Source organism: Hyaena hyaena, unplaced genomic scaffold (assembly GCF_003009895.1).
Source record: "Hyaena hyaena isolate Hyena2069 unplaced genomic scaffold, ASM300989v1 scaffold_336, whole genome shotgun sequence".
Taxonomy (NCBI): domain Eukaryota; kingdom Metazoa; phylum Chordata; class Mammalia; order Carnivora; family Hyaenidae; genus Hyaena; species Hyaena hyaena.
Window position 1 is genome coordinate 967,394 of NW_024080969.1, and position 12,304 is coordinate 979,697.

The window sequence follows — 12,304 nt, forward strand, 5'->3', positions numbered from 1 at the left end:
GCAAGACCACACTGCCCAGCACAATGCTGCCCTCTGCTGATGAGGGTGGAACAGTGCAGAGAGGGGACTAATCCTAGAGGCCAGAAAAATCGGTGGTGGGGTCCTCAGTGGGAGTCAGTGCTCAGAAGCAATCATCTTCTCCCAAGATGCCCGCGGAAGCATTCTGTGTGGAAGGGAAGGCACAGTCACCTGACTGGTTTGGTACTAAAGGTGGGTGTCGGAGTGCTAACCTCCCAGGCCTTTCTCTGTACCAGTTTTTCCCCCACCCATCTGATGCCCTCTTTCTGTCCAGACGCCAGCCCCAACCATGAGTTCGAAATGGTATACCTCAGTCCATCACGTCCCTTCAAGGAGTAAAGTGGGCCGTGCGTCCGATGGGTAACATGTCATAAAGCTGCATCTCAGATTATCAGGCCTCAGATGTGAGCATTGGGACCATCATCCTCTACGGCAGGAAGCTTATAGCTGACGACATTACGGCGGCTGAGTTTACACCGTTTGACCTTAATTAGTTCACCGGTTCTCCTTGAAAAGGAGCCACACTCCTCATTTCTCTTGCCCCATATCCTGGGATTCTGTGTTATTGGGTCAAGTAAAAATCCCTCAGCCATAAACTTTAGATCTCTTAAACCGTTGACCATAAACGTTGTATTTCATGTTTGAACTAATGATACAAATAATAATCCATCATTCTACCCCATCTTTCCTTTTCTCTAAGAAGTGCAAGAAATGTTGCCTAAAAGCTGTCAGAGTGTTTGTGTACCACACACAATAAGAGGCTGGAAGGAGGGTAGAGATATCGCTGCTGCTCTGGCTTGGCTCCCAGTTCAGTGGCCGAGCCTCCTGCCTGTGGCCAGGTGCCAGCCCCTGTCAGGGTGCTGCCTCTGTGGCAGCTCGGGGACCAGCGCCACAGGCCAGCCGCCTCTGGGAAGTCCTGGGCTGGTGGCAGCTTTTAATGCTCTGTGAATGGAGAATCTACTTCCCTCATTCAGGATCTGCAGCCCACGGCCTGGCACTGAGTCTCTGCTAAAGTCCTGATTCTGCAAGTTCAGCCAGTTGACTCAAGAGTCTGCAGAAAGGTGGCCGGTCTTCTGGTTTCTAGAGAGGGAAGAAAAGAACTCTGTGAGTTCCTGGTACTTGTGTGTCATAGTTGATTCCAAAAGCAAACCAGAATCCAATAGCCCTCTGTTGATTTTTAAATGAGCTTCTGTATGTATTGTATTTGAGGTCATCCTGCCTCAGTTGTTGACAGCGGTATTCTGGAATCATATGGCCTGCTTTTTAATCTAAGCTGTTTCATTCATTAGCTGGGTGATGTTGAGCAAGTTACTTAACTTGTTTGAACCTCAGTTTTTCTGTCTGTAAAATGCGGATAAGAATAGATCTATTTCTTAAGACTGTTGTGAGTATTAAATAAAATCATGTATTAAAAATGTATGATAAAAGGACCCCTGGGTGGCTCAGTCAGTAAGTGCCTGACTTCGGCTCAGGTCATGATCTTGTGGTTTGTGATTTCGAGCCTCGCGTCAGGCTCTGTGCTGACAGCTCAGAGCCTGGAGCCTGCTTCAGACTCTGTGTCTCCCTCTCTCTCTGCCCCTCCCCCATTCATGCTCTGTCTCTCTCTGTCTCTCCAAAATAAATAAACATTTAAAAAATTACAAAATGCACTATAAAAATAAGTGGTAAATAACATATAAAAGAAAATATTTAGGTATAAATCTCACAGAATGCAGACAGGATCCATATTAGGAAAAATATAAGATTTTAAAGAAAGAAATCAAAGAAGATCTAAATAAATGAAATATCATTCATATTTAAGGATGGGAAGACCTTATATTGTTAAGATGCCATTTCTTTTCAACTGGATCTATAGATTCAACAGAATCACAGTCAGAATCCCAGAAAGTTATTTTGTAGATACTCACAGAGTCTGAAGTTGATAGGGAAAGGTAAAAGACTCAGAACAGTGGACACCAGGCTACTGAAGAAGCACAAAGTTGGAGGACTGATACTACCCCGCTTCAAGACTCACAGTGAAGCTACAGTAATTAAGACAACGTGGTATTGGTCAAAGAATCAACAAATGAATCGATGGAACAGAGTTGACAGCCCGGAAATAGACTGACACAAATATAATCAACGGATCTGTGAAAAAGGAGCAAAGGCCATTCAATGAGTAGTCTTTTCAACAACAGTACTGGAACAATTGGATATCCACATACAGTGTAATGACTCTAGACACAGACCTTATACCCTTTACGAAAACTAACTCAAAATAGATTGGAGATGTAAACGTAAAATTCAAAACTTAGAAAACTTCTAGAAGATAACGTACGAGAAAATCTGGGTGACCTTGGGTTCAGTAATGAGTTTTTAGATACAATACTAAAGGCATGATTCATGGAAGAAAACAGTTGATGTTGAGCTTCACTAAAATTAAAAATGTCTGCTCTGTAAAAGACACTTAAGAGAAAGAAAAGACAAACCATAGGCTAGGAGAAGATATTTCCAAAAGACATAGCTGATAAAGGATTTATATCCAAAATATACAAAGACTTCTTTAAACCCAAAAGCAAGAAAATGACCCAATGAAAAAAACGGGCAAAAGATCTCAACAGACACCTAATTAAAGAAGAGATACAGATGGCAAAGAAGTGTATGAAAAGATGCTCAACATCACCTTATCAGCAAATTGCAAACCAAACAATGATACACCACTATATAGCTATTAAAATGATTAAAATCTAAAACACCTGATACACTAACTCCTAGTGAGGATATGGAACAACAGGAATTTTCATTGCTGATGGGAATGCAGAATGGTATAGCCACTTTGGAAGAAAGTCTGGCAGTTTCTTACAAAGCTAAATGTAGTGCTATCATATGATCCAGTGATCATACTCCTAGATATTTACCCAATTGAGCTGAAAACTTATGTTCATACAAAAACCTGCACACAGATATTTACAGTAGCTTTATTCAGAATTGCCCAAACTGCAAGCAATCAAGATGTCCTTCAGTAGGTGAATGGATAGCCAAACTGTGGTACATCCATCCAGTGGAATATTATTCAATGACAAAAGGAAGTGAGCTATCAAGCCATGAAAAGACATGGAATAATCTTAAATCGGCATTGCTAAGTGAAAGAAACCAATCTGAAAAGGATACATACTGTTTGACATTCTGGAAAGGTGAAACTTGGACAATACAATCAATAGTTGCCAGGGGTTTGGCGAGAAGAAAGGAATGGATAAATAGATGAAGCTGGGTTTTTAGGCAGTGAAAATATTCTCTATGATACTATAAAGGTAGATACATGATGTTATATATTTGTCAAAACTCCTAGAACTATACAGAACAAAGAATGAATCTTAATGCAAATCATGGTCTTTAGTTAATAATAATGTATCAGTAGTGGTTGATTAATTGTAACAAATGTACCACAGTAGTGCACAATGTTACTAATAGGGGAGGAGGTATATGGGTACTCTGTACTATTTGCTTATTTTTTCTGTAAATCAAACAGTTTTGAACAATAAAGTCTACTTAAAAATAAATGAAAGAGTTTTTAAAAATTGCTAAGTAAATTTCAGCTGTCATAATTATTACAGTATTTAATCCTTGTGAAGTTGGACTGGATTTGTTTTGTGCTCTTTATGTCTTCATTGTTTGTTTCTGAATACAAAGCCTCTATGAACTTATAGATCAAGCATTCTTTACTTCTCTTATCAGTAAGAAAAAGAAGGTTCAGAGACTTGACTAAGATTAATGACTAAGGAGTGGTAAAGCTGAGACAAAGTCTAAGGATCCTATACTTTTCATTTCCACCTTCCTACCCTGCAACAATCTGAATTTGTGTTCATTCTCTATTCAGCAGCTTTTAATTGTCGTTGAACTTTAAAACTTTCTAACTCATCCAAAGGACATGATGCTTATGTCTGATGCTTATGTGGCTTAAGGTATAGCCTGCAACCCAAGCACGGGATAACTGAGGCATCTGGGAGGGTGCAGAGTAATTGGTTTTTCATTCTAAATTTGAACAAATAAAATGAACTTAAGTTAAGTCATTTTATTGTATTTTATTTTAAATGTTTTATTTATTTTTGAGAAAGAGAGAGAGAGAGAGGGAGCACACACACAAGTGGGGGAGGGGTAGAGAGAGGGAGGCAGAGGATATGATGTGGGCTCTGTGCTGACAGCAGTGAGCCCATGTGGGGCTCAAACTCATGAACCACGAGATCATGACCTGAGCTGAAGTTGGACGCTCAAACAACTGAGCCACCCAGGTGCCCCCTAGTTAAGTCATTTTAATATTTTCACAGCATATGTAAACTTCTACTCACCAATTTTTAGAGCTAACTTCATGTACACTTAATGGTTTTATGTTATGGATGTCTTTTCTCAGAAAACTGACATACAGGCATAGGTCTTACCCCCTTTTCCTCTCTCACAGTATGTTGGCTTGTGAAATTACATTGCAGATCAAATAATATTTAAGGTCCCTGTCAGCTCTTTTAGGGATGGGCAACCTCTTTAGTTAGTAGACACCCAAAGCCACTTTATTGCTAATCTACTTCAGTCATACAGGCTTCCTCATCCTCTAAGCGGGTTCCTTTCTCTAGAGAATGGGACAGAACCTAAAGTTGTAGATGATGACGCAGGGTAAAACCACTTCTTTTACTGACCTCTTTCCAGCAATGATTCATGATCTGGTAGACATTTGAGGAGGCCAGCCTGGGCTTGTATAAGCGAAATCCAGTAGAGATGTCTTCTACCACCTCTGAGTTGCTTCGGTTTTCATATGGGATTTTGCCTTCGCTGAAGACTTCCCACATCAGCACACCTACAAGAAACAGGGAGTGAAGCACAGCTAATGATAAAGGTCACATATAGCAAACAAACATACATCTAGAAATTGCAGATTCCTTGACATTGAGATTCAAGTCCTTACCTTCAGGAAGTATAACATCAAGCCCCCTGAGGCTTATTAGGCCTGTGTTGTATTTCTATAGAACAGAGATTTCCCAGTCTTCCTAGTGATGAAGAACTTTCAAGCTCAGCCCTTTGTTATGTCCAACTCAATTGCCACTACTAAAAGTTGCAGGGGACACAAACTCAAATGTCTATACATCATGTAAATGAATGGAGTGGATGAGACGTGCTGTAATGGGGAAGAGGATGAACTGTAGAGAACTGGGGGTCAAATTCTGTCTTCTGAGGACAGTTGTGATTTAGCTCCAGCGAACATAGGGTGCATGGGTATGAGGGCTCAGTATTGCTGCATTTTCTGATTTTTAAAAAAAGTCATAAATTGAGAGTTTTAAAATAGAAACTCAGTTTGATTTTTAAAAATATGTGAGGGTGCCTGGTTGCTTAGTTGGTTAAGCATCCAACTCTTGATTTAGGCTCAGGTCATGATCTCACAGTTGGTGGGATAGAGCCCCACATCAGGATGTGCCCTGATAGCATGAAGCCTACCTGGGATTCTCTCTCTCCCTTTCTCTCTCGCTCCTCCCCTGCTCGTGCCCTCTCTCTCACAAAATAAATAAATAAATATTTTAAAAAGTACAAATTCTGTGTAGACAGAGCAAAACACATCCCTAGGTTGTCTATTTGTGACCTCTGATTTAACCCCCTTTCCTCTTCTATCTTCAGAAGACAGTTTTATTCTGTACTAATATATTCATAGGATGCCAGAGTGGGAAGAGAGCTTGCAGATCACCAATTTTAGTGGTTTTCAAAGCACATTTCAGAGATTCTTAGGGCAGAGTTTTCCCAAGTATGATTCCCAAAATGTCTGAATAAAAGTCACCTCAGAAGTTTGTTCAAATGGAAGATCCTGAGGCCCCGGCCCAGACCTCTGGATCAGGATTTCTAGGGGGTCTTCAGAGGTGTCTCAGTTGTTCTGGAAACTTGGAACCTGACTCTAAATAAGACTGTTCTGGCATCTCAAGATGTCAGAATTCCTAGTGAGATTTCTTTGGAAAATTGAGGCCAGTTGCTCAAAGCTCATTTGAAAACAATTGCTTTCGTGCCAACTTTGTAATGCATTGATTGGAAATTGAGAAAGGCCCAAAGAGCTTACTCGACTTGCTTAAAATAGCACAGCTAATTAGGGCAAAAGTATTAAAATGCATAACAAATCTCAATGGTCTAGAGGCAGGCATCAAGCTCTCAGTCCACCCAAGTTCCTGTTTCTCAGGCATGCCATCCATCTGGTAATCTACCCTCTCCACCCTGCTTCCATCAGGCAGACTCATTTTTGGATACTGAAGGGCGCACACCTTAGGCAGCCATGGACTGTAGCCCAACTTTCCAATTGCAAGATGAAACAGAAAATTCCCAACTGACAACCTATGGCAGAAAAGGCCTCATGCAGAGTTTGCAGGTGGATGTTATATAGTGTCCATGGCTACTAACATCTCTTTATGGGACATCTGGCTTGGTGCAGTGTGACCAGCATAGAGAGTGGCCACACATCAGCCATACCTTTCCCCGTTGTATAGGTACTTGGGGAAAAAAGAATCTTCTGAGATGGCTCTGGTGCAGTTTTGTTTCTTCCAAGTTCATCCTGTAACTTACATTTGAATAACAAAGTCTGAGCTAGGCCTGTGGAATCGGGAAGCTGTTTTAAGGAACAGTTCAGAAGAACTAAAAATTAACAAACCACTTGATTGTTGGAACTGAATATTCTAAAATGCTGGGGAAGACTTCAAAACTAGTTCTCTTAAGAGATTTAATGAGTCAGCTTCTCCCTGGCACTCTAGGTCAATACACTTGGCAAATGTTCCCTTCATATAGAATGACAAAATCAAACTCCAACTCCTTTCTTTCCAAAGTATAACCCTTCTTATAATCCAAATCAAAGAGGTTGTCTGGTATGTTTTTGTGTATAGTTTAGTTTGTGCATAATTTGTGTACAGTTGTGCATAGTTTAGTTCACACAAACTATGGCTTAGGATGATATGACAAATCTAGCAAGAATATTTAGAACTTTCTGCCATACCAACATCATTCATTCTGGCCTTTCATTCATGTCCACTTGCACTTATCAGGGCTTCTGATCACGTTATCGTGGGCTGACAAGTTCATTGTCTACAGTTCCTCAGTAAGGCAGTACCTCTCTTTCCTTTCAACACACCGCATTTTTATAATTGCTGTTTTTTAACATTGCTGAAGATCCCTGGATCTTCAGATGGGGATGGTTCTCTCTCATCATTCAGATCTGTGCTCAAGGGTCCCCTCCTTGGAGAGGCTTTCCCAGACCATGGTCATTAAAATAGACCCTCTCGCCTGGTTGGCTTAGTAGGTTGAGCATCTGACTTTGGCTCAGGTCATAATCTCACAGTTCGTGGGTTTGAGCCCCCTGTTGGGCTTTGCGCTGACAGTGTGGAGCCTGCTTGGGGTTCTGTCTCCCCCTCTCTCTGCCCCTTTCCTGCTTGTGCTTTCTTTCTCAAAAATAAATAAATATTTTTTTAAAAGTTTAAAACAGACCCTCCGTCCTATTCAGTTTCTATCCCATTATGGTTTTGTTTTATTCGTAGCATTTACTTATTACTATATGACTTTGTCTTACACACATAACTATTAGCTTGTTTACATGATTGTTATCCGTCTCCCCCTAAAATTTACCTCCAAGAGAATAGGAGTCTTTCATATCCTATGCACAACCGCATTGTGAGTACCTAGATTAGCCCTGGCTTATAGTAGATGCTCGATGAATTGTTGTTGTGGAAATATAATTTTGAACAAAATATGGCCCTGGTCCTCAAAGAACTCATATCCTAATCTTCTGACTCCTCCATCTTTTGATCTCATAGAAACTGTCACCAGAATTCACATTTCCATCCTCATTTCAACCCCCATTTCAAAGATCTCCAACACCAAATGCAATAATGAGGCCCCTTCATACTTTTCAGAGCTGATATCACACAGACTATCAGGGAGATGCCCTCATCACCCAGAGTCCTGGGCAAGAAGAGTTGCCTGATCTGACAAATAAAACAGCTGACGGGCAATCCTGAATCATGTGGGTGTGGGGTCAGAGTGACACTCACCAAATGACCACACATCTGACTTGCTGCTGTAGCGACTGAAGGAGAAGACTTCCGGGGATGCCCACTTCACCGGGAACTTGGTGCCTGTGGAACTGGTGTACTGATCATCAAGGACGAACCTGGGCAGAGAGTGGAGAAAGAATGTCAGAATGTTCTGGGGGCCTGAGTCCCCTCCCTGAGACTTTGGTGATACCACGTCCCCATATTACCTTGTCATCCCAAAGTCAGACACCTTGATGACTTGGTTTTCTCCCACTAAACAATTTCTGGCAGCCTGGAATGGAGACAGGCAAACAAAAGAAAAAGGAAAGCTTGGTGGATAAGCAGTTTAAGGAGTCTCCTAAAATCTCAGTCCTTTGCGTTTCTTTGTGCCGCTGATCAAGGGCACTCAGGAGCTTTACAGATGCTAATTAAGCTTCACTAGCACCCGACTGGAGTTAGCTAAAAAGTTAAATGTGTAAGATCCCTTATCAGGATGAGTAAGTTTGGTCATTTAGTTTTATTCCTGGGATTCTAATTAAAAGAGAAATCTGGGGCTCCTGTGTGGCTTAGTCGGTTAAGCGTCCGACTTTCGCTTAGGTCATGATCTCGCGGTTCGTGGGTTCGAGCCCCGCGTCGGGCTCTGTGCTGACTGCCAGCTCAGAGCCTGGAGCCTGTTTCAGTCTGTGACTCCCTCTCTCTCTGACCCTCCCCTGCTCACGCTGTCTCTCTCTCTCTCCTAGAAATAAATAAAAATATTAAAAAAAATAGAAGAGAAATCTGTGGTGGTGGTGTTTAACCAATGATGCGTTCTAACGCGACCTGATGCAACAGGAAATGTTAACATTAGGGATGGTATGAAAAAACTGTCACACATTTGACTAAAATAAGTATATTTTGAGGTTGCTAATCCTCTTAAAACTATTCCTCAATAGGGAGAGTGCCTACTCTCTAATTAGTATCACAGAATTGTGCACTGGAAGAACCTTCGTGATAAAAGACTCCATTCTCTTTTTAATTTTTTTTTTTCAAATTTTAAATGTGCCTACAAATCCCAAGGGGGGGATATGTTAAAATGAATATTTCTGAGCTCCGACCCTCAGAGATTCTGAGGATGGTTTTAGCATCACCCCAGTGTGATTGTGGTAGATCCTTGGATAATAGTCTGAGAATTTTACCAAGAGGAAAATGAGGCACAGAGCGGTTACAAAGGTGAGGCTCTAAGTTTCATTTTGGAAGAATGTAAACTCAGACTCAGAGGGAACAAGTAAGAAGCAGGGCTGGGATTAGAGCCTAGATCTGAGTCCTACCAGGGCATCCCCAAGTGGGTAGAAGGAAGAAGTTGAGAGGGGAAGGGAGATGGTCGGTGACTCGTTATTTGTCAATGTGTTCTCAGTCTGGGTAGCTGTACGTTTCAGTGGGACACACCCCTTCATCCTGGACCTATTGTTGTTTGCCCTCAGTCTTCTTACCAGGTCTCTGTGGATGACACATGCCTCCTCCAGGTAGGCCATGCCCTCACACACATCCAGGCACATGCCCAGCAGGGTTTCTGCAGCAAAGAGCCCCCGCTGGTTGCGCAGGTAATCCGAAAGGCAGCCGTGCTCCATGAACTCAAACACCAGGCAGATGGGGGCCTGCTCGAGGCACACCCCATACAGCTGGACCAGTTTGGGGTGAGAGAGTTTCCTGGAGGAAAAAGGCAAGGCGTGAGAAGTTATAAATTCTAACTTAAACATGCTCCTTGCCCAAAGCAAAAATGACCTGAAGGATGGTGGAGAGTCAAAGGGTGTGTGCGAGGACAAATGGTGGCCAGTGTGGCGGGCACATCATGGACCAGAGCAGAGATGGGTAGTAGATGAGACTGGGCAATGGACAGGGAAAGACTATGACAGGCCGTATAGTCCATGGTGAGGAGTTTGATTTTGGTCTCCGTGCCACTGGAAACCATCACTAGATTTGAGCAGCGAAGTGGCATAGCGTGGCAGCAAAATGGTATTCAAAGAACACAGCACAGAACGTCATCCCAAAGGCATCTTTGCGTACTCTTGTTTTGACCACTCACATCATGACTTCAGCCTCCTCTATGAAGTCCTCTTCCGACATAGCCCCTTCTTGAATGGTTTTGATGGCTACCTTGTCCTTGTTGAGCCAGTAGCCAAGATGCACCAAACCAAACTGGCCACTGCCAATTTCCTGTACAAAAGTGAGCTCCGAGGGATCAATCACCCATTTCCCTACAAGGGAGAAAGAGGTTTTTCCAAGGTTGGCAAGTAGTAGGTATGAGGTATAGGGCTGCGAGGAGACTAATAGCCCTAGACACAGTGTTACCTAATTGATAATATAACATAAAGATGGCAAATAGTATAGGCTTTAGACTTAGAACTATCTTAAATTTATTTCCACCCCCTAAATAATAACATAGGGTATGCATTTAAAACCATGAAAAATGTTTGTGGGAGGAGATTACACAAAGGGAAAGAGGAAGGAAAATGGCATTAATCAAGATCTCAAAGAAAATAAATGAAAGGGTTCTTGCGACACCTCAACTATTTTTCTATACCTGAATGAAAGTGTTTTATTGTTGGGCACCCGGGTGGCTCAGTTGGTTAAGCCTCCAGCTTTGGCTCAGTTCATGATCTCACAGATCCTGAGTTCAAGCTGCACATTGAGCTCTCTGCTGTCAGTGCAGAGCCCTCTCTGGATCCTCCATCTCCCTCCTTCTCTGCCCTTCCCCCACTAGCGTTCTCTCTCTCTCTCTCTCTCTCTCTCTCACACACACACACAAATAAATAAACATTAAAAACAGAAAGTATTTTATTGTTATTTTTCACATAGAACAAGTTTCACCCAAGCTGATCATTCATTCATTCACTCATTCATCCACCCAGAGCATCCACTATATACTCTGCTCCACCTTAGCAGGGGTTAAGAGTAAGGAGGTAGATTCTAAGGGGTGTGAACAGAGGTACCACCCAGCACCGTCTGGCATGTGGTAGGCTCTCAAGAAATATTCAGTAAAGGAATAAAAGGAATCTGATTCTCAATGTTCACGCTAACAAAATGAGTGTGTTCATAAAATAATCTCTGAGATTCCTATCCAGCATGGACCACATTAGGATTCTATAGTTATTAGAATTACCTTATTTTCATAAGGAGGCACTTGGTCTAGTACCATAAAAAGCTCAATTTCTACCTCTTTGAGGCAGAGACTCAATGGAAAATAGTAGTGAGTTCCCACCGGGTGCCAGATATGGTGTTAGTTAGGGATGGAAAACTCACGGCAATGTTTCTCAAAGTATTACACTCTAAGCACCTGTGTCAAAATCAACTACAGCATTTGTTAAACATGCAGACTCCAGGACCCCATTATCAGAGACAGTGTTTTGGTAAGTGTTGGGTAAGGTCCAGGAGCCAACATTCTTAATAAGCATCCCAGATGGCTTAGATGCACACTGAAGTTTGAGAACCTCCCATCTAAGAGATACAAAATAAAAAGTACTCCAGCCTTCTCCTTGGCCAGCCAGTTTAGACCAAAGGATGCAAACTCAAATACCTTTAGATTCCAGGCAGATAATCAAAAGTGAGGGAAGCAGTTCCAAAGGGCAAGAAGGAATAACAGGGCTTAGGGCACTGGAGACGCAAGCCTTTCCTAATGGCATTGAAAAAAATTAATACCATGTTATGCAGACAAACACTTCTGAATGCTTGAAGATTCCAGCTTCCAGCCCTTGCACTGGACTGTACCCAGCAAACTAGATGACATAGAAATTCTGGAAGATAGGTGGGAACGTGGTCCTAAGGCATTATTTTCTAATATTTTTTTCTGATAGCATTTAGTAGAGTGCTCTGTACAAAGTAGGTGCTTAATAAACACTTCAATGATAAACTCTTCATTAAAACCAATGGACCTTGATTTGGCCTAGATAAATGTGCTCATATATACATCTCTCTTACACACTTTGCAAATATTCCTTTGTGTACACTGTCTCCAGATATACAGTATACTTGTTTTAATGGCCATCTTTTAAAAATGTTTTATTTATGTTTGAGAAAGAGACAGAGACAGAGTGTCAGCAGTGGAGGGGCAGAGAAAGAGAGAGGGAGACACAATCCAAAGCAGGCTCCAGGCTCTGAGCTGTCAGCACCGAGCCCGATGCGAGGCTAGAACCCACGAACCATGAGATCATGACCTGAGCTGAAGTCGGACACTTAACCGACTGAGCCACCCAGGCGCCCCTTAATTATAATTTTTTTAAATGCTTATT

The 12,304-nt window shown here is 42.0% G+C and overlaps 1 protein-coding gene across 4 annotated transcripts in view; it reads right to left on the minus strand.

The window, feature by feature from the left end:
• Positions 1 to 625: 625 nt before the first annotated feature.
• ITK (IL2 inducible T cell kinase) overlaps positions 626 to 12,304 on the minus strand; it is a 57,698-nt gene continuing 46,019 nt past the window's right edge. For all 4 annotated transcript variants that reach the window (XM_039249474.1, XM_039249475.1, XM_039249473.1 and 1 more), the window contains 6 exons: positions 10,102 to 10,273; positions 9,509 to 9,725; positions 8,267 to 8,331; positions 8,058 to 8,176; positions 4,686 to 4,843; positions 626 to 1,098 (listed from right to left, as the gene is read on the minus strand). In XM_039249474.1, the coding sequence (XP_039105405.1) occupies positions 1,027 to 1,098; positions 4,686 to 4,843; positions 8,058 to 8,176; positions 8,267 to 8,331; positions 9,509 to 9,725; positions 10,102 to 10,273 (803 nt within the window). In that variant the 3' untranslated portion in view covers positions 626 to 1,026. The remainder of the gene's footprint in view (positions 1,099 to 4,685; positions 4,844 to 8,057; positions 8,177 to 8,266; positions 8,332 to 9,508; positions 9,726 to 10,101; positions 10,274 to 12,304) is intronic.